General features: G+C 47.9%; 2 protein-coding genes across 2 annotated transcripts; both read right to left on the reverse strand.

Annotated features, from left to right (window-relative positions):
* Positions 1-2: 2 nt before the first annotated feature.
* LOC117807043 (calcium uniporter protein, mitochondrial-like) lies at positions 3-6,690 on the reverse strand. Its single transcript, XM_034676083.1, has 9 exons — positions 6,375-6,690; positions 4,672-4,732; positions 4,327-4,494; positions 3,141-3,245; positions 2,899-3,056; positions 2,661-2,767; positions 1,489-1,585; positions 1,237-1,353; positions 3-180 (listed from the first exon to the last, which is right to left on the reverse strand). Exons 1-9 carry the CDS (start codon positions 6,435-6,437, stop codon positions 103-105), a joined length of 954 nt encoding a protein of 317 aa, XP_034531974.1. The 5' UTR covers positions 6,438-6,690; the 3' UTR covers positions 3-102.
* A 4,638-nt stretch (positions 6,691-11,328) lies between these two features.
* LOC117807417 (NACHT, LRR and PYD domains-containing protein 12-like) lies at positions 11,329-18,400 on the reverse strand. The gene is made up of 9 exons (XM_034676713.1): positions 18,287-18,400; positions 18,129-18,212; positions 17,598-17,785; positions 14,901-16,698; positions 13,050-13,223; positions 12,744-12,917; positions 11,799-11,969; positions 11,532-11,705; positions 11,329-11,453 (listed from the first exon to the last, which is right to left on the reverse strand). The coding sequence occupies exons 1-9, from the start codon at positions 18,373-18,375 to the stop codon at positions 11,444-11,446; spliced, it is 2,862 nt and encodes a 953-aa protein (XP_034532604.1). The 5' UTR covers positions 18,376-18,400; the 3' UTR covers positions 11,329-11,443.
* Between the last annotated feature and the right edge of the window lie 1,979 nt (positions 18,401-20,379).

Genomic DNA, 20,379 nt, shown 5'->3' on the forward strand with positions numbered 1-20,379 from the left:
AATCATTTTGTCTTTTATTAAAAACATTTTTGAAACAAGCAAAAAAAACAAACATACAAAATGTGCAAAAATTGGCATCATGACAGGAAGTGATGTCAGACCTCAGGCGGCTCTCTCAGGCTGTTTCTGATCCCCGGGCTGCAGAATGACCCCCCTCAGCTTCCTGAGATCAGCATCCACCTGCACACACAAGAAGTCTGTTAGAGGTCACACCTGGAACAGAGCTGCAAGACCCTGAACACACCTGGAACAGAGCTGCAGGGCCCTAAACACACCTGGAACAGAGCTGCAAGACACTGAACACACCTGGAACAGAGCTGCAAGACACTGAACACACCTGGAACAGAGCTGCAAGACACTGAACACACCTGGAACAGAGCTGCAGGACCCTGAACACACCTGGAACAGAGCTGCAAGACACTGAACACACCTGGAACAGAGCTGCAGGACCCTGAACACACCTGGAACAGAGCTGCAAGACCCTGAACACACCTGGAACAGAGCTGCAGGACCCTGAACACACCTGGAACAGAGCTGCAGGGCCCTGAACACACCTGGAGACAGAGCTGCAGGGCCCTGAACACACCTGGAGACAGAGCTGCAGGACCCTGAACACACCTGGAACAGAGCTGCAGGACCCTGAACACACCTGGAACAGAGCTGCAAGACCCTGAACACACCTGGAACAGAGCTGCAAGACACTGAACACACCTGGAACAGAGCTGCAAGACACTGAACACACCTGGAACAGAGCTGCAGGACCCTGAACACACCTGGAACAGAGCTGCAAGACCCTGAACACACCTGGAACAGAGCTGCAGGGCCCTGAACACACCTGGAGACAGAACTGCAGGGCCCTGAACACACCTGGAACAGAGCTACAGGACTCTGAACACACCTGGAACAGAGCTGCAGGACCCTGAACACACCTGGAACAGAGCTGCAAGACACTGAACACACCTGGAACAGAGCTGCAGGGCCCTGAACACACCTGGAACAGAGCTGCAGGGCCCTGAACACACCTGGAACAGAGCTGCAGGGCCCTGAACACACCTGGAACAGAGCTACAGGACTCTGAACACACCTGGAACAGAGCTGCAGGACCCTGAACACCCCCTTTGTATATTTTCTCCATGCACTTTAGACAGTGCACCAAAAGCAGGCCCAACAGCGCCCCCTACAGGCGGGTTCAAGTGTTAAAGAATGGTAGTGACCACAGTTATTTGTGTTCATCACCTCGGCTAGCTGGTCTTTGAGCTCGTTGTATCTCTGAAGGTTGAATTTCTGTCCGGATGCTGATCGGTGGAAGAAGTGAAGGAACTGACGATCCCTGACCCCCGGAAGGAGGAAGTCCTGCACACACACACACACACACACACACACACACACACACACACACACACACACACACACACACACACACACACACACATCAAACACAGGTACCAGAGAGACTCCAGGTGAAGCTGCAGGTGTGTTTCCTCGTACCTGTCTGGTGAGGATGTAGTATCCGAAGAACGCCATGCTGGTGGTGTAGGTGATGAAGTAGGTGACCGGCTCCATGACGTCCCACGCAAACACGTACCTGAAGAGACACCAACATGGATATGATCACAACGAGAGCAAAGATCCAACCATCAGAGAGAACGGACCCTCGTCAGCTGCTCTGTGAACAGTTCTTGCTGTTGTAGGGGATTCCTGCTCTCTCTGACTCCGCCCCCTTTCCCTGCTCTCTCTGACTCCGCCCCCTCTTCCTGCTCTGTCTTACTCCGCCCCTTCTTACTGCTCTGTCTGACTCCGCCCCTTCTTACTGCTCTCTGGGAGACCAGCATTCACTAAATGAAAGCTATAGAAAGAGGTCATAGCAATAGAATCGGATCAAATAAAAATAATGAGATCAAAGCAATAGAACGCAATCAAAGAAATAAACAGTGAACAAAGAATTAGAATTAGATCATATCATTGAAATGAGATCAAAGCAATATAATACAATTTAAAGCAACAGAAAGAGATGGAAGCGATAGAAAGAGATGGAAGCGATAGAATGAGATCAAACCGATAGAATGAGATCAAAGCAATAGAATGAGATCGAAGCGATAGAATGAGATCAAAGCAATAGAATGAGATCAAAGCAATAGAATGAGATCAAAGGGATAGAATGTGATCAAAGCAATAGAATGAGATCAAAGGGATAGAATTTGATCAAAGCAATAGAATGAGATCAAAGGGATAGAATGTGATCAAAGCAATAGAACGCGATCAAAGCAATACAATTAAATCAAGGCAGTTGAATAGGATCAAAGTAATGGAATGAGATCAAAGAAATGGAATGAGATCAAAGCAGTATAGTAAGATCAAAGCGTTAGAGTTGTGATTAAAGCAATAGAATGTGATCAAAGCAATAAAATGAGATCAAAGCAATAGAATGAGATCAAAGCAGTATAATAGGATCAAAGCCTTAGAGTTGTGATTAAAGCAATAGAATGAGATCGAAGCAGTATAATAGGATCAAAGCGTTAGATTGTGATTAAAGCAATAGAATGAGATCGAAGCAATAAAATGAGATCAAAGCAATAGAATGAGATCAAAGCAATAGAGAGGGATAAAGGCATATACGTGTTTAGAAAGATCACAGCAGTGGTCTTCGGGACCGAACTTACCAGGTGAGATAGGCCAGGAATCCTCCCTGCAGGGACAGGTAGCCAAGCCCCACCCACCCAAGAACTGACGCTTTAGACTGCGCCTCCTTAACCATCTTTAGTCTCACCTACACACACAGTGAAACACAGCAGCCAATGAAAAGCTCAAGTTTCACCTCGTTAAAAGTATTCGTAGTATTCGTAGTATTCGTAGTATTCGTAGCATTCGTAGTATTTGAAGTATTTGAAGTATTCGTACCGTCTCCAGCGGCTGCAGCTGCTGCCGGAGCGTCTCTTGTCTGATCTGGAGCTCTCTGTGTTTGATGAGCTGCTGCTGAGGAAGACTCAGAGCCGTGTGGAGCAGGTGGACCACGTACTTCATATCGTCCACGCCCAACATGTGTTCGTGAGACGACCCTGACGGACACGGAGGGAAGGTTTGTGGTGGACTGTCCCTTTAAATCAGTCCTATCGTCACATAGTGAAACACGGAGGTCTTACCTTGTCCCAGAGAGCGGACGTTGTGCGTGACGTCGTTGATGACCAGCTGGAAGTCTTTATTTAAAACGGTCTCCATGAACGTGCAGGAGGAGATCCTCTGTCCCTCTGAGGACGGAAACAAAGATCATGAGAGGCCTGGTCATGAAGGGAGGTCGCTTTAAGACAGAGACGACTTCTTTGAAGGTCAGACGTTAAAGACGGGTTTTATTTTACATTCAAGAACAAAACAAACAGGAAGGAAGGAAGGAAGGAAGGAAGGAACCAAAGGAAGGAAGGAAAAAGGGAGGAAATAAGGAAGAAGGAAGGTAAGGAAAAAAGGAAAGAAAGAAAGAAAAGAAGGAAACAAAAAGGAGAGAAAGGAAGGGGGGAAAGAAGGAAAGCCAGAAAAGAAAGGGAAGGAAATGAGGGATAGAGAAAAAAGGGATGAAGGAATGAAAGAAATGAAGAAGGGAAGGAAAAGGAGGGAGGAAGGAGGAAGGGAAGCCAGAAAGGAAGCAATGAAAGACAGAAAGGAAAAAGGAAGGAAGAAAGAAAGAAAGATTAAAAAAAGAAAGAAAGCAGCAGAGGAAGGAAGGAAGGATGGAGGAAGGAAGGAAGGATAAATGAAGGAAGGTTAGGAAGCAAAGAGCCGAATAGATAGTAAGGAAGGCTGGAAAAAAGAAAGAGATTTAAAAGAAAGAAAGAAAGAAAGAAAGAAAGAAAGAAAGAAAGAAAGAAAGAAAGAAAGAAAGAGGAAGGAAATAAAAAAATATGAAGGAGAGAAAGGAAGGAAGGAGGAAAGGAAAGAAAGTCAGAAATGGTAAGGAAATGAAGGCTAGAGAAAAGGGGAGGAGTGAAGGAAGGAAGCAAATAAATGAAGGAGGGAAGGAAAGGAAAGGGAGGAAGGAAAGAAGGAAGGAAGGAAGGAAGGAGGGAAGCAAGAAATTAAGGAGGGAAGCAAGAAAGGAAGGAAAGGAATGAAGGAATGAGGAAGGAAAAAGGAAGAAAGGAAAAAGGAAGGAAGGAAAGAGAGAAAGAATTCTGTGAAACTCAGTTTTCTGATGGATTCAGGGTCAGACCGGTCTCAGGGTCAGACCGGTCTCAGGGTCAGACCGGACTCAGGGTCAGACCGGTCTCAGAGTTTTGTTCCAGGATCTCGAAAAGTCAAGAAGACTTGAGGGGAAATAAAGGAGAAGTGAATCTTTACCTCCGTTTAGTAGACCGGCCGTGAGGACCTCCGGGTCTTTGGCGATGATGTCACGCAGGAGGTCGCCCACCGTGGTCAACATGGGCGTCAGAGTGAAGCGACTCTGCTGACCCGCAGGGAGGCGCAGGGAGAGGACGGGGCGACCGAAGCTGTAGTGTAGGTACGCATCTGAGAGAGGGAGAGAGAGAGAGAGAGAGAGAGAGAGAGAGAGAGAGAGAGAGAGAGAGAGAGAGAGAGAGAGAGAGAGAGAGAGAGAGAGAGAGTAAGAGAGATGTAGTTCTTTAACAGACAGAGTTACAGGTTTAGGGTTTTTGGATTCAGGGTCTGATGAAGGATCAGGTTTACCTTTAGACGGAGGCCGACTGCTGTAACTGGAAACGACGCAGAGAGACCAGAGAGACCCGGACTGAGAGACACAAACATGAGGGAACACATCAATCAATCAATCAGGTCTAGACCAGACTCTATGCTCTATTATTAACAAAGACCAAACATCAAGACCGGATCAGATCCAGTCCCCTCTTCCAGACAGGACTCAGTCTGATCTCATCTTAATCCACCATGAGCAGAGCACTTTGCAGCATTTAGCAAGTTACAGTGGCAAGGACAAACTTCCTTTAACAGGCAGAAACCTCCAGCAGGACCAGACTCATGTTAGACACACATCTGCTGAGACCGTGTTGGAGAGAGGGATAGAGGGAGGTGAAGAGAGAGAGAGATGATAGTGGGGAGACGGATAGTAGTAGATCCAGAGGAACCTACGGGACAAGGGAGCTCAGGGACTCCAGAAAGGTCTATGGTTAGTAACTTTAATGGGACAGGAAGAGTTAAAGTGAGAGACAGGCAGGAGGAAAGAAGGACAAAGGGAAGAGAGGGAGAGAAGGAAGGAAGAAAGAGAGAAAGAAAAGGAAAGGAAGGAGGTAAGGAAGAAAGACATATAGTAAGTAGGAAGGAAGGAAGGAATAGAGAGAGATAGAAAGAAGAATAAAAGGATAGAAGGAAGAGAGAAAGGAGGGAAAAAGGGGAGGAAGGAAGGAAGGAAGGAAGGAAGGAAGAGAGAGAGAGAGAGAGAGCTGGAAGGATGGAAAGAAGGAAGGAAGAGAGAGAGAGAAAGAAGGAAAGAAAGAAGATATAAGAGGGAAGGAGGAAGAAAGCAAGACAGAAGGAAGGAAAGAAAGTAGGAAGGAAGAGGCTGAGAGAGAGAAGGAAGGATGGAAAGAAGGAAGGAAGAGAGAGAGAGAGAGAGAGAGAGAGAGAGAAGGAAGGATGGAAAGAAGGAAGGAAGGAAGGAAGGGAGAGAGAGAGAGAGAGAGAGAGAGAGAAGGAAGGAAGGAAGGAAGGATGAATCGAGAGAAGGAAGGAAGAGAGAGAGAGAGAGAGAGAGAGAGAGAGAGAGAGAGAGAGAGAAGGAGGCCTGCATGTTGGGAGTGTAGTGGTCTAGAGGGGTAACAGATCACTATGAGGTCTTTAAGATATGAAGGTCTCTGATCATTCAGAGCTCTGTGGGTCAGAGGAAGGAGTGAGTGTAGAGAAGCTAACAGACGAGCTCTCTGATCCTCGAGCTGCAGACGATCAGAAAACACTGACTGATTATCAGACACAGAAACGACAGAGCAGAGAGAGGAGGGGACAAACAGATGGAGAATGTTGGAAGGCAGACAAAAGATAAGTGTGTACAGCTGCATGCCATAACACACACACACACACACACACACACACACACACACACACACACACACACACACACACACACACACACACACACACACACACACATTCCTGTCCCTCACACACACAGCAGGAAGTGTGAGTTCTGCAGGAAGCCTGAAGTTAGAAAGGACTTGTTTTGATCCTTAAACCTTTGACAGAACTTTGATCTTCTTCTATGGTGTCTCACTTTGAGACTGAAGAACCTCCTGACGTGTAAACGTTGTGCAGTGAGAGGACGTACACACAAACAACACTACACACATGATTCAGTTAGCTTTCAGGCATCTCTCTCCCTCTCTCTCTCTCTCTCTCTCTCTCCCTCTCTCTCTCTTACTCACCGGGGAGGTTCTGAGTCTCGCAGCTCCAGGTCCAAGTCTGCAGAGAAACCTGGAGACCAACATGACGAGCAGCCGAGCTGACAAAGAGACGGACTGAAGTCTCTCTTCAGAGTCCTCTGAGCTGGAAGTTTGGATTGTTTGCCAGGCGAGTAGAAACAGGTTTCAGGGCCGGAGAGTTAACCCCCTCCTCGCTCAGTCAGAGCTCATGTTTCATGAGGGAACAGGAAAACGCCTCAGACCAGGAAGAGACTGATCCCACCCATGAGCCAGAGAGATTCTGCAGCCTCAGTGACGTCACCGACTGATTTCACAAGAGGAGTTATGAAGACTAAAGTTGGCACCATGTTTGGAACACTGACTCAACTTCTAAGCAATCTACAAACATGAAGGAGCAGAGACTTCCTGCAAACACCATGCACCATCCTGTCTGAGGGCGGATCCAGGTAGGCTAATGTATGCAAACACTAGCTCTGCAGGATACACTCTAGTGGACTCTGGAGGAACTGCAGGAGACACACTCTAGTGGACACTGGAGGAACTGCAGGAGACACACTCTAGTGGACTTTGAAGGAATTGCAGGAGACACACTCTAGTGGACTCTGGAGGAACTGCAGGAGACACACTCTAGTGGACTTTGAAGGAATTGCAGGAGACACACTCTAGCGGACTCTGGAGGAACTGCAGGAGACACTCTAGCGGACTCTGGAGGAACTGCAGGAGAGACACTCTAGTGGACACTGGAGGAACTGCAGGAGACACACTCTAGTGGACACTGGAGGAACTGCAGGAGACACTCTCTAGTGGACACTGGAGGAACTGCAGGAGACACTCTCTAGTGGACACTGGAGGAACTGCAGGAGACACACTCTAGTGGACACTGGAGGAACTACAGGAGACACACTCTAGTGGACACTGGAGGAACTGCAGGAGACACTCTAGTGGACACTGGAGGAACTGCAGGAGACACACTCTAGTTGACACTGGAGGAACTGCAGGAGACACACTCTAGTGGACACTGGAGGATCTGCAGGAGACACACTCTAGTGGACTCTGGAGGAACTGCAGGAGACACTCTAGCGGACTCTGGAGGAACTGCAGGAGACACACTCTAGCGGACTCTGGAGGAACTGCAGGAGACACACTCTAGTGGACACTGGAGGATCTGCAGGAGACACACTCTAGTGGACTCTGGAGGAACTGCAGGAGACACACTCTAGTGGACACTGGAGGATCTGCAGGAGACACACTCTAGTGGACACTGGAGGATCTGCAGGAGACACACTCTAGTGGACACTGGAGGAACTGCAGGAGACACACTCTAGTGGACACTGGAGGAACTGCAGGAGACACTCTCTAGTGGACACTGGAGGAACTGCAGGAGACACACTCTAGTGGACACTGGAGGAACTGCAGGAGACACACTCTAGTGGACTCTGGAGGAACTGCAGGAGACACTCTCTAGTGGACACTGGAGGAACTGCAGGAGACACTCTCTAGTGGACACTGGAGGAACTGCAGGAGACACACTCTAGTGGACACTGGAGGATCTGCAGGAGACACTCTCTAGTGGACACTGGAGGAACTGCAGGAGACACTCTCTAGTGGACACTGGAGGAACTGCAGGAGACACTGAGGATGGTTGGTGAAAGCATCTGGCCTAAATCCACTTCCATCCTCCGGTCACCTGCCAGGCCAAGCTGCTCTGTACCTGGTTTAACCTCTCGCCTTACCTGACCAAACCTGTGGGGAACAGAGGGAGGCAGAGACTGGAGTCCACAGGGGTAGAACATGTTTGTTCTAAAGCAGACCGATATGAAGACGCATAGTTCCACTTTTGAATCTGGGTTTATTAAAGTATAACCCGTGATAAAGAAGGAATACACAAGACAAGACAAACAAGTAGATAGCTCATACAGATATTTACACAAGGAAGATCTACAAAATAAAACAGGAAATCAAAGCCTGGTTACAATACAGACAGTAGTCTGACTTTCATTGCACTTGAGTCCCTTGTTGAGCCGTGAAGACGTCACACTCTTGCAGAAATGCTGCATCAAAAAACTGTTGTTGATGAGCTACCCCTGTTTGTCTTATTTGATTTGTTAGAAAGAGAATCACATCATCAGTCTCAGTTTATTTATATTGCACATTTAAAACAACAGTTGACCAAAGTGCTTAACAAGTCCATGCTAACAGGCTAACTGTAGTGTTGCTCATAATGATGCCAGACTGTCTGTCTCCCTCTATAGTGTCATCTTTGTTGAATGGCCTTCCTCTCTGTCTTACTGCCCTCTACTGGTCTGGAGGTCAGAATCAGAATCAGAAAAACTTTATGTATCCCAGGGACGTAAATTCAGTCATTAAAGCTGCTCTATACATAATAAGTTATACAACAACAACAAATATAATAATAATAAATACATGGTTGAAGTCCCCGGAGATCAGGATGAAGGCACTCTGGTGGTCTGTCCGGAGATCAGGATGAAGGCACTCTGGTGGTCTGTCCGGAGATCAGGATGAAGGCACTCTGGTGGTCTGTCTGGAGATCAGGAAGAGGGCACTCTGGTGGTCTGTCTGGAGATCAGGAAGAGGGCACTCTGGTGGTCTGTCTGGAGATCAGGAAGAGGGCACTCTGGTGGTCTGTCTGGAGATCAGGAAGAGGGCACTCTGGTGGTCTTTCTGGAGATCAGGAAGAGGGCGCTCTGGTGGTCTTTCTGGAGATCAGGAAGAGGGCGCTCTGGTGGTCTGTCTGGAGACCAGGAAGAGGGCACTCTGGTGGTCTGTCTGGAGATCAGGAAGAGGGCACTCTGGTGGTCTGTCTGGAGATCAGGAAGAGGGCACTCTGGTGGTCTGTCTGGAGATCAGGAAGAGGGCACTCTGGTGGTCTTTCTGGAGATCAGGAAGAGGGCGCTCTGGTGGTCTGTCCGGAGATCAGGAAGAGGGCACTCTGGTGGTCTGTCCGGAGATCAGGAAGAGGGCACTCTGGTGGTCTTTCTGGAGATCAGGAAGAGGGCACTCTGGTGGTCTGTCCGGAGATCAGGATGAAGGCACTCTGGTGGTCTGTCCGGAGATCAGGAAGAGGGCACTCTGGTGGTCTGTCCGGAGATCAGGAAGAGGGCACTCTGGTGGTCTGTCTGGAGACCAGGAAGAGGGCACTCTGGTGGTCTGTCTGGAGACCAGGAAGAGGGCACTCTGGTGGTCTGTCTGGAGATCAGGAAGAGGGCACTCTGGTGGTCTGTCTGGAGATCAGGAAGAGGGCACTCTGGTGGTCTGTCTGGAGATCAGGAAGAGGGCACTCTGGTGGTCTGTCCGGAGATCAGGAAGAGGGCACTCTGGTGGTCTGTCTGGAGACCAGGAAGAGGGCACTCTGGTGGTCTTTCTGGAGATCAGGAAGAGGGCACTCTGGTGGTCTGTCCGGAGATCAGGAAGAGGGCACTCTGGTGGTCTTTCTGGAGATCAGGAAGAGGGCGCTCTGGTGGTCTTTCTGGAGATCAGGAAGAGGGCACTCTGGTGGTCTGTCTGGAGGTCAGGAAGAGGGCACTCTGGTGGTCTGTCTGGAGATCAGGAAGAGGGCACTCTGGTGGTCTGTCCGGAGATCAGGAAGAGGGCACTCTGGTGGTCTGTCCGGAGATCAGGAAGAGGGCACTCTGGTGGTCTGTCTGGAGATCAGGAAGAGGGCACTCTGGTGGTCTTTCTGGAGATCAGGAAGAGGGCGCTCTGGTGGTCTGCCCGGAGATCAGGAAGAGGGCACTCTGGTGGTCTTTCTGGAGATCAGGAAGAGGGCACTCTGGTGGTCTGTCCGGAGATCAGGAAGAGGGCACTCTGGTGGTCTGTCCGGAGATCAGGATGAAGGCACTCTGGTGGTCTGTCCGGAGATCAGGAAGAGGGCACTCTGGTGGTCTGTCTGGAGACCAGGAAGAGGGCACTCTGGTGGTCTTTCTGGAGATCAGGAAGAGGGCACTCTGGTGGTCTGTCTGGAGATCAGGAAGAGGGCACTCTGGTGGTCTGTCAGGAGATCAGGAAGAGGGCACTCTGGTGGTCTGTCCGGAGATCAGGAAGAGGGCACTCTGGTGGTCTGTCTGGAGATCAGGAAGAGGGCACTCTGGTGGTCTGTCCGGAGATCAGGAAGAGGGCACTCTGGTGGTCTGTCTGGAGACCAGGAAGAGGGCACTCTGGTGGTCTTTCTGGAGATCAGGAAGAGGGCGCTCTGGTGGTCTGTCCAGAGATCAGGAAGAGGGCACTCTGGTGGTCTGTCCGGAGATCAGGAAGAGGGCACTCTGGTGGTCTGTCTGGAGACCAGGAAGAGGGCACTCTGGTGGTCTTTCTGGAGATCAGGAAGAGGGCACTCTGGTGGTCTGTCTGGAGATCAGGAAGAGGGCACTCTGGTGGTCTGTCTGGAGATCAGGAAGAGGGCACTCTGGTGGTCTGTCTGGAGATCAGGAAGAGGGCACTCTGGTGGTCTGTCTGGAGACCAGGAAGAGGGCACTCTGGTGGTCTTTCTGGAGATCAGGAAGAGGGCACTCTGGTGGTCTTTCTGGAGATCAGGAAGAGGGCGCTCTGGTGGTCTGTCCGGAGATCAGGAAGAGGGCACTCTGGTGGTCTGTCTGGAGATCAGGAAGAGGGCACTCTGGTGGTCTGTCCGGAGATCAGGAAGAGGGCACTCTGGTGGTCTGTCCGGAGATCAGGAAGAGGGCACTCTGGTGGTCTGTCTGGAGATCAGGAAGAGGGCACTCTGGTGGTCTGTCCGGAGATCAGGAAGAGGGCACTCTGGTGGTCTGTCTGGAGGTCAGGAAGAGGGCACTCTGGTGGTCTGTCTGGAGATCAGGAAGAGGGCACTCTGGTGGTCTGTCCGGAGATCAGGAAGAGGGCACTCTGGTGGTCTGTCTGGAGACCAGGAAGAGGGCACTCTGGTGGTCTTTCTGGAGATCAGGAAGAGGGCACTCTGGTGGTCTGTCTGGAGACCAGGAAGAGGGCACTCTGGTGGTCTTTCTGGAGATCAGGAAGAGGGCGAAAAAGAGTGGCGATTCAATACTCACGTCTTTAAAAACTGCCTGCTGCTTCCTGTCTGTTCACATCACCCTGAAGGGAAGAGAACCACACGGTCAACACAGGAACAAGAGTGTTCAGTCCGATCTGACGACCACGTACACTACTGACCTCAGGACTTCCAGCGCACAGTGCGGACTCTTCAGAGCAGCAGAAAGAAGCTTCACACCTGAGTCCTGCAGCTTGTTATCACTCAGGTCCAGCTCCCTGAGACCGGAGCGATTTGATCTCAGAGCAGATGATAACGGAGAACAACTCCTCTCTGACAGGCCGCAGAAACTCAATCTGAAGAGAGACCGGAGCACAAAGAGGAGACCGGGTTCAACACTTGACTCTCAAATAAAGAACCAAAAACATTGACTGCAAGCTGCTCCTGACCTCAGAGTCTCCAGTCCACACTGCGGGCCCTGAAGACCAGCAGATAGTAGCCTCACTCCTGAATCCTTTATCTGGTTGTAACTCAGGTCCAGCTCTCTCAGGTGGGAGTTGGACTTCAGGACCGAGGCCAGAGAAGCACAGCTGATCTCTGACAAACCGCAGTGTCTTAAACTGAAGAGAGAAAACAGACGGACAAGCTTATACTGTGAACAAAGAACAAGATAAATACCCCTCTAGAACACTACGCTCCCAACATGCAGGCCTCCTCATCGTACCTAAAGTCTCTAAAAGTAGTATGGGAGGTCGAGCCTTCAGTTATCAGGCCCCTCTCCTTTGGAATCATCTACCAGTCAGGGTCCGGGAGGCAGACACCCTCTCTACTTTTAAGAGTAGGCTTCAAACTTTCCTCTTTTATAATGCTTATAGTTAGAGCTGGATCAGGCTTGGACCAGGTCTTAGTTATGCTGCTATAGGCTTAGACTGACACACTGGGATCCTGTCTTTCCCTCTCTCTCCTCTCTCTGCCTGTCTCTCACTTTAACTCTTCCTGTCCCATTAAAGTTACTAACCATAGACCTTTCTGGAGTCCCTGAGCTCCCTTGTCTCGTAGGTTCCTCTGGATCTCTGCTGCTGTGGACGTGGTCCAGACTCCAGCTGCTACAACTACTACTATCCGTCTCCCCACTATCATCTCTCTCTCTCTCTTCATCTCCCTCTATCCCTCTCTCCAACACGGTCTCAGCAGATGTGTGTCTAACATGAGTCTGGTCCTGCTGGAGGTTTCTGCCTGTTAAAGGAAGTTTGTCCTTGCCACTGTAACTTGCTAAATGCTGCAAAGTGCTCTGCTCATGGTGGATTAAGATGAGATCAGACTGAGTCCTGTCTGGAAGATGGGACTGGATCTGATCCTGTCTTGATGTTGGGTCTCTGTTAATGGTGTCTGACCTGAGAGTCTCCAGTCTGCAGTGTGGACTCTGGAGACCAGCACACAGTAGCCTCACTCCTGGATCCTGCAGCTTTTTGTTACTCAGGTCCAGCTCTCTCAGAGGACAGGTGCTGGACTTCAGAGCTGAGGCCAGAGAAGAACAGCTGCTCTCTGAAAGCCAGCAGTCACTTAATCTGAAAGGGGAGCAAAGAATGAGACATGAGTGGTCTGAACTGATCCAGAGCAGATGAATAGTTCAAAGTGAGGCTTCTTAAATGGTTCCACATGAAGTAAACACAAAATGTATCCGAGCAGTTCCAACTAACCTGAGAATCTGAAGTTGACAGTGTGGACTCTGGAGACCAGCACACAGCAGCCTCACTCCTGAGTCCTGCAGCTTGTTGTTACTCAGATCCAGCTCTGTCAAAAGGGACAGGCTGCACTTCAGAGCCGAGGACAAGACTTCACAGTGAGCGTCAAAGAGTCGACCACAGGACACCCTGCAGAGGAGTTAGGGATTACTGAGCCAGGGCTCACATTCTGTAAGGTATCAGTGCAACAGTTATCCAGCAAGGTGCATTTACAAGTCAGGAACTAGGCTAAGGACTGTCAGGAACTAAGCTAACGACTGTCAGGAACCAAGCTAACGACTGTCAGGAACTAAGCTAACGACTGTCAGGAACTAAGCTAACGACTGTCAGGAACTAGACTAACAACTGTCAGGAACTAGACGAACGACTGTCAGGAACTAAGCTAACGACTGTCAGGAAGTAAGCTAACGTGTGTCAGGAACTAGACGAACAACTGTCAGGAACTAGGCTAACGGCTGTCAGGGAGTAAGCTAACGACTGTCAGGAACTAAGCTAACGACTGTCAGGAACTAGAGGAACAACTGTCAGGAACTAGACGAACAACTGTCAGGAACTAAGCTAACGACTGTCAGGAAGTAAGCTAACGTGTGTCAGGAACTAGACGAACAACTGTCAGGAACTAAGCTAACGACTGTCAGGAAGTAAGCTAACGACTGTCAGGAACTAAGCTAACGACTGTCAGGAACTAGAGGAACAACTGTCAGGAACTAGACGAACAACTGTCAGGAACTAAGCTAACGACTGTCAGGAAGTAAGCTAACGACTGTCAGGAACTAAGCTAACGACTGTCAGGAACTAAGCTAACGACTGTCAGGAACTAGACGAACGACTGTCAGGAACTAAGCTAACGACTGTCAGGAAGTAAGCTAACGTGTGTCAGGAACTAGACGAACAACTGTCAGGAACTAGACGAACAACTGTCAGGAACTAAGCTAACGACTGTCAGGAACTAATCTAACGACTGTCAGGAACTAGACTAACGACTGTCAGGAACTAGACGAACAACTGTCAGGAAGTAAGCTAACGACTGTCAGGAACTAAGCTAACGACTGTCAGGAACTAGACGAACAACTGTCAGGAACTAGGCTAACGACTGTCAGGAACTAAGCTAACAACTGTCAGGAACTAGGCTAACGACTGTCAGGAACTAAGCTAACGACTGTCAGGAACTAAGCTAACGACTGTCAGGAACTAGACGAACAACTGTCAGGAACTAGACGAACAACTGTCTGGAACTAGGCTAAGGACTGTCAGGAACTAATCTAACGACTGTCAGGAACTAAGCTAACGACTTTCAGGAACTAGCGTAATGACTGTCAGGAACTAGACTAACGACTGTCAGGAACTAAGCTAACAACTGTCAGGAACTAGACTAACGACTGTCAGGAACTAAGCTAACGACTGTCAGGAACTAGACTAACGACTGTCAGGAACTAGACGAAAACCTGCAGGAACTAAGCTAACGACTGTCAGGAACTAGCCTAATGACTGTCAGGAACTAAGCTAACGACTTTCAGGAACTAGACTAACGACTGTGGGGAACTAAGCTAACGACTTTCAGGAACTAGCCTAATGACTGTCAGGAACTAGACTAACGACTGTCAGGAACTAACCTAGCTAAGCTAAGCTAAAGCTAAAGACTGCTAACATCCCCTTGTGACTACCTGAACACAACAACGTCTTGTGTTTTCCAGTTCCTCTCCAGTCGGGTCAGAACTGAAGAAGTCTTTCGGAGGAGGGGTGAAACTTCCTCAAGAAGTCCAGTTGCCTTTTGAGAACCTTCACAGATCTGGACCCTGGACTTACCGAGCCTTCCTGCAGTTCCTGACAGCAGGGATCAGTCTCAGCCGTCCCTCCTCTGACGCCCCGTACGCCTTCATGTCCAGCTCATCCAGGACCTCCTCTGACGTCTGCAGCATGAAGGCCAGAGCAGAGCACTGGATCTCAGAGAGCTTGGTCTCGGATCTGTTCTCTGACTTCAGGAACTTTTGGATCTCCTGGTGCACTGAGCGGTCCTTCATCTCCGTCAGACAGTGGAAGATGTTGATGCTTCTGTCAGGAGAGATGTCATAGGTGCTCATCTGCTTTAGGTTGTCCGTGGTTTTCTGGATGAGTCCTGGGTGGTTCTCTGTTGGACCTAAAGCCCCTTGTAAGAGTCTCTGGTTTGGTTCGAGTGAGAGGCCATGAAGGAAGCGGACAAACAAGTCCAAGTGGCCATTTTTGCTCCTCAGGGATTCCTCCATAGCTCTCCTGAGGAACACATCCACAGCCGGGTCACTGACTCGATAAGGACCCCAAAGTTTCCCCAGAAAGGCCTCGAGGGTCTCTGAGACCTTGTTGGTGTGACAGTGGAACATGTAGACCGCAGCAAGGAACTCCTGAACGCTCAGATGAACAAAGCAGTAGACCGGTTTCTGGAAGATCACACACTCTCTTTTGAAGATCTCTGTACAGAGTCCTGAGTACACCGAGGCCTCTGTGACATCCAGACCACATCGCTCCAGGTCTTCTTGGTAGAACATGATGTTTCCTTTCTTCAGATGTTCAAATGCCAGCCTGCCCAGCTTCAGGAGAACTTCCCCGTCAGCCTCCATCAGTTCCTGAGGACTGGTCTCAGGACCCTCAGCGTACTTCTTCCTCTTCCTCTTGGTCTGGACCAGCAGGAAGTGTGAGTACATGTCAGTCAGGGTCTTGGGCAGCTCTCCTCTCTGCTCTGTGCTCATCATGTGCTCCAGGACTGTAGCAGTGATCCAGCAGAAGACCGGGATCTGACACATGATGTGGAGGCTCCTGGAGGTCTTGATGTGTGAGATGATTCTGCTGGACAGATCTTCATCACTGATCCTCTTCCTGAAGTACTCCTCCTTCTGGGCGTCAGTGAAGCCTCGGACTTCTGTGACCCTGTCAACGCGTGAAGGAGGGATCTGATTGGCTGCTGCGGGTCGAGAAGTGATCCAGACCAGAGCTGAGGGGAGCAGATTCCCCTGGATGAGGTTTGTTAACAGCAGGTCTACAGAGGACTCCTGTGTGACGTCAGACACAACCTGAGTGTTGTTGAAATCCAGAGACAGTCTGCTTTCATCCAGACCGTCAAAGATGAACACCAGTTTACAGACAGCCAGCGTCTCTGCTGGGACCTTCTGTAATGTTGGATGGAACTCATGGAGCAGCTGGAGGAGACTGTACCGCTTCCCTCTGATCAGGTTCAGCTCCCTGAATGAAAGCAGAACCACCAGACGGAGGTCCTGGTTCTCCGAGCCCTCTGCCCAGTCCAGAGTGAACTTCTGCACTGAGAAGGTTTTTCCAACACCAGCGACGCCGACTGTCAGAACCACTCTGATGGGTTCCTGTTGACCGGGTAAGGCTCTGAAGATGTCCTGGCACTTGATGGGAGTGTCCTGGAGGGTCTTCTTCTTGGAGGCGGTCTCCAGCTGGCTCACCTCATGTTGGGTGTTCACCTCTTCACTCTGTCCCTCTGTGATGTAGAGCTCAGTGTAGATCCTGTTAAGGAGGGTTCTACTTCCTGTTTCCTCACTTCCTTCAGTCACACATTCACACCTCCTCCTAAGACTGGTCTTATGGGCGTGAAGGACTTCCTGTAAGCCTTCAGAAGAACAACAGGTTTTAGAGTTACAGTGAAACATCACAGTGCTTCGATTCTTTTCAATACGACATGCTTTTATTATCTGAAAGTGCCAGAGCTGGAGAAAAAGTCTGACCTACATTACAGTCGTGTTTTCAACTGGATCAGGATGTCAAAGGATGGTCTCATGATAAACCTAAGGCGTTTTTTTGGCCGGAGGAACTTTACCCGAAATTTTTTCTTTGTGAAATTTTTTTTTTCAAATTTCTGTAAAAAGAAATTTTGTCAAATTTTTTTTTGTAAATTTTTTTTCAAACATTTTTTTTCAATTTTTTTTGTCAAAAAAAATCATTTTTGTCAAATTTTTTGTCATATTTTTTTTTTCAAATTTTTTTGTCAAAAAAAACATTTTGGTCAAAAAAAATTTTTTCTAAATTTTTTTTGTCAAATTTTTTTTTTCTAAATTTCTTTTTTCAATTTTTTTTTTTTTTTCAAATTTTTTTTTTTTTCAAATGTTTCCAAAAACCATTCACAGTCATTGTTTTTTCCATCTGTGATGAATTGCATTCCTCTTTGTGTTACTGCCCTCTACTGGTCTGGTGGTGTAGTGCATCTACCTTTTATTTTCTCCATACATCAATGGCCTGATTTACACAATCTACCCGGGACTTAGAGCCGAGTCAAACATAACAGTTCTAACTATTCATACGCTGATGACGCCCAGTTTTATATCTCCCTCCCTGCTCTCAGTCCGGTCAGTAAATGATTAAACTGAAGGATATCAGCTGTTGGACGTCTTTAAACATTTGAATCACTATCTAAGAGATAAAGCCAGCTCACAGACTCTGCAGAGTCCATAGCAGTACTTCTAAAGTCCCTGTTTTGTGTTCATGAAAGATGAGAACAGGTCTCGGCCTGACCTCCTATGGTGCTGGTCTGACTGGATGTCTGCTGGTTCCATGTGGGTCTGTCTTGTAAAGGGACTGTAGTTGAAGCAGATTGGTCCCAGGATGAGGTGTGATGGTGTCCACAGGTGATGTTTTTAGAGATCAGACTTCTGCTGGAGCGACGCTGCAGCTTCCTCATAACAGGAAACTTCCTCTCCTCTCTGCAGAGATGACAAAGGTAAAATTACAAAATAAATTAAATATTTATAATAGATCATTAATAATACATGCACATACATAAACACTTGCTGAGCCTTTTTTTAGGTTTCAAAGCAGCAGATTTATTTTGGTGCAGGTGTGTCCTCTCAGGCGACATCTGGTCGACCACACTACGCTCTGATTGGCTGATTTATTTCAGTAGAGTTATTATTATCCTGAGCTGAATACAGAAACACTTTCATATCTGTCAACAGTTTCCCTTCAGGCTCTCAGGGTCCAAAGTCTCTGAGTCTATCTGTAAATATGTTTATCTGAACTCTTATCAAACTGCTGTGAAAGTCTTACTTTGGAGGGTCGTCGTCGTCACAGCTGTCACTCTGAGTCGACTCCCACTCTCCTCTCGGGCCGTGGTGACAGACCTTGAGGAGACTACATTCAGAGTAAGAGTCACAACATGGAGCTTTAAATCAAAGTGTGAAACAGAGAGAGAGAAGAAGACTTACTTTGGGCTTTCATTGCTGAACGCTGGAGGGTAATCCATCGAGCGTCCACCGCTCTTCAGAGACAGACAGTCGTCCACACAGCCGCTCATCTTCAGGGCTTCACCGGGTCTGAGAGGAGAGCCAGGAACACAGCACACACACACAGAAACCTGAAACTCCTCATTGAATGCCTTTCATGCTTCAGATTTCCAGTCAGAGACACTCCCATCATTCCACATTGATAACAAACACGCCCCACCCCCACATTCTGATTCACCGCAGTCTAAGTGCGCTGGCTCAAGCGTCAACCTTCAGTCTCAAAATATGAAGCCCATGCTGAAGTGTTATAAACTGCAGTTCATCAAGCGTCCACTAGAGGCTGGCTGCAGAAACACCAGAAACCCCATACACACCCATTCAAAGAAGACGATCTTTGCAGCATTAATAAACATGTTTACAGCCTGGTTCAAAAAACAGCTTGGGTCTACGTAGATAATCTCTCTATCTGCACACACTGTATGGGGGGTGAATCTTTTTTTCTAACGTGACGGTTCAGAAGATATTAAGATTACGAGTTTTTGCCCAAATAAGGACATGACTGACTTGACTGACAGGCGGGAACACATAGCTGTTGGCTAGGAGGCTCAAACTCCACCCCTTCACGCCACACTAAGTTAGGCTGAGTTCAGCATTTCCAATATGGCTGCCGCCGCCGATCGGCTTTCTACTATGTGAAAACTCGAGAGGAGATTCCTAACTGTGAACCCAACAGTGTCACCTGCTGGAGGATTCACGCCTCACGTCTACTGATTTACAGACTTTAGACATTAGACTTTAGACTTAGACTTTAGACTTTAGACTTAGACATAGACTTTAGACTTAGACTTTAGACATTAGACTTAGACTTTAGACTTTAGACTTGGACTTTAGACTTAGACTTTAGACCTAGACTTTAGACTTTAGACATTAGACTTTAGACTTTAGACTTAGACTTAGACTTTGGACTTTAGACCTAGACTTTAGACTTTAGACATAGACTTAGACTTTAGACTTTAGACTTAGACTTAGACTTTAGACTTTAGACTTAGACTTAGACTTTAGACTTAGACTTTAGACCTAGACTTTAGACTTTAGACTTTAGACTTAGACTTAGACTTTAGACTTTAGACTTAGACTTAGACTTTAGACTTTAGACTTAGACTTAGACTTTAGACTTAGACTTAGACTTTAGACTTTAGACTTAGACTTTAGACTTAGACTTTAGACTTAGACTTAGACTTAGACTTTAGACTTAGACTTAAACTTAGACTTTAGACTTAGACTTTAGACTTAGACTTTAGACTTAGACTTTAGACTTAGATTTTAGACCTTAGACTTTGACTTTAGACATAGACTTTAGACCTTAGACTTAGACTTAAGACTTTAGACTTTATTGTCCCCTTGGGGAAATTCTTTTTCACAGCACCATTTCCACAGACACTCAGTGACGGATACAGGATGGAAAATACATACACCAAATATACCCAAGCAGCTGTTTTGACAACTGTGAGTTGGTGTCATCAGTGTGAGGAAGTAGAAAAAAAGAGCTACAGCATGAACTACAGGAAGCTTCTAATCTCTTCAGAGGTGTTTACAGGACGTCCATTGTGAGGAACCGGCTGCTCATGAATGCACAGATCAGCCTTTGTGCCGTCTCAGTAAACCCCACATTGTTCCTGCATGAAGCTTTTACAGTTAGCTTTGGGACTTCCCAATGAACACTTGATCCATCCTGGCTCATCAGACCTCTGTTTACTGTTTCAAGATTCAACACATGATCTGTTTCCATCATGTGTCATCATGTGAGCTTTGAGACCTGAGGCGGAGGTAACCAGCCACTCATAGAGGAGTGATCTTCACCTGTTATCATCTCTGTTTACAGGACGGTGAACCAGAGACGTTGAATCAGGGTGGAACAACAGTTCAGACACTGTGATCACATCAAACATCCAGTGTTGATGAAATAAAGTCTTGTCTCACCCCACATGTCTGAACCACAAAACTCCCCCTACAAGAAGTCCCCTCTGCAATGATGAAATGTTCAAACCAAGCCAGAAGCCTTGGTGTAGTCTTAG

Source organism: Notolabrus celidotus, chromosome 23, assembly GCF_009762535.1.
Source record: "Notolabrus celidotus isolate fNotCel1 chromosome 23, fNotCel1.pri, whole genome shotgun sequence".
NCBI lineage: Eukaryota > Metazoa > Chordata > Actinopteri > Labriformes > Labridae > Notolabrus > Notolabrus celidotus.

What these genes read in the sequence shown, in the direction of transcription:
- LOC117807043 (XM_034676083.1), bottom strand. Translation starts at nt 6,437, where the DNA reads ATGTTGGTCTCCAGGTTTCTCTGCAGACTTGGACCTGGAGCTGCGAGA. An exon ending in AGCTGCAGCCGCTGGAGACG is followed by an intron (nt 2,768 to 2,898) that starts GTACGAATACTT and finishes CTGTGTGTGTAG; the next exon opens with GTGAGACTAAAGATGGTTAA. An exon ending in TCAAAGACCAGCTAGCCGAG is followed by an intron (nt 181 to 1,236) that starts GTGATGAACACA and finishes TTGTGTGTGCAG; the next exon opens with GTGGATGCTGATCTCAGGAA.
- LOC117807417 (XM_034676713.1), bottom strand. Translation starts at nt 18,375, where the DNA reads ATGAGCGGCTGTGTGGACGACTGTCTGTCTCTGAAGAGCGGTGGACGC. An exon ending in TTCAGCAATGAAAGCCCAAA is followed by an intron (nt 18,213 to 18,286) that starts GTAAGTCTTCTT and finishes CTCTGAATGTAG; the next exon opens with TCTCCTCAAGGTCTGTCACC. An exon ending in TGCAGACTGGAGACTCTCAG is followed by an intron (nt 11,970 to 12,743) that starts GTCAGACACCAT and finishes TTCTCTCTTCAG; the next exon opens with TTTAAGACACTGCGGTTTGT.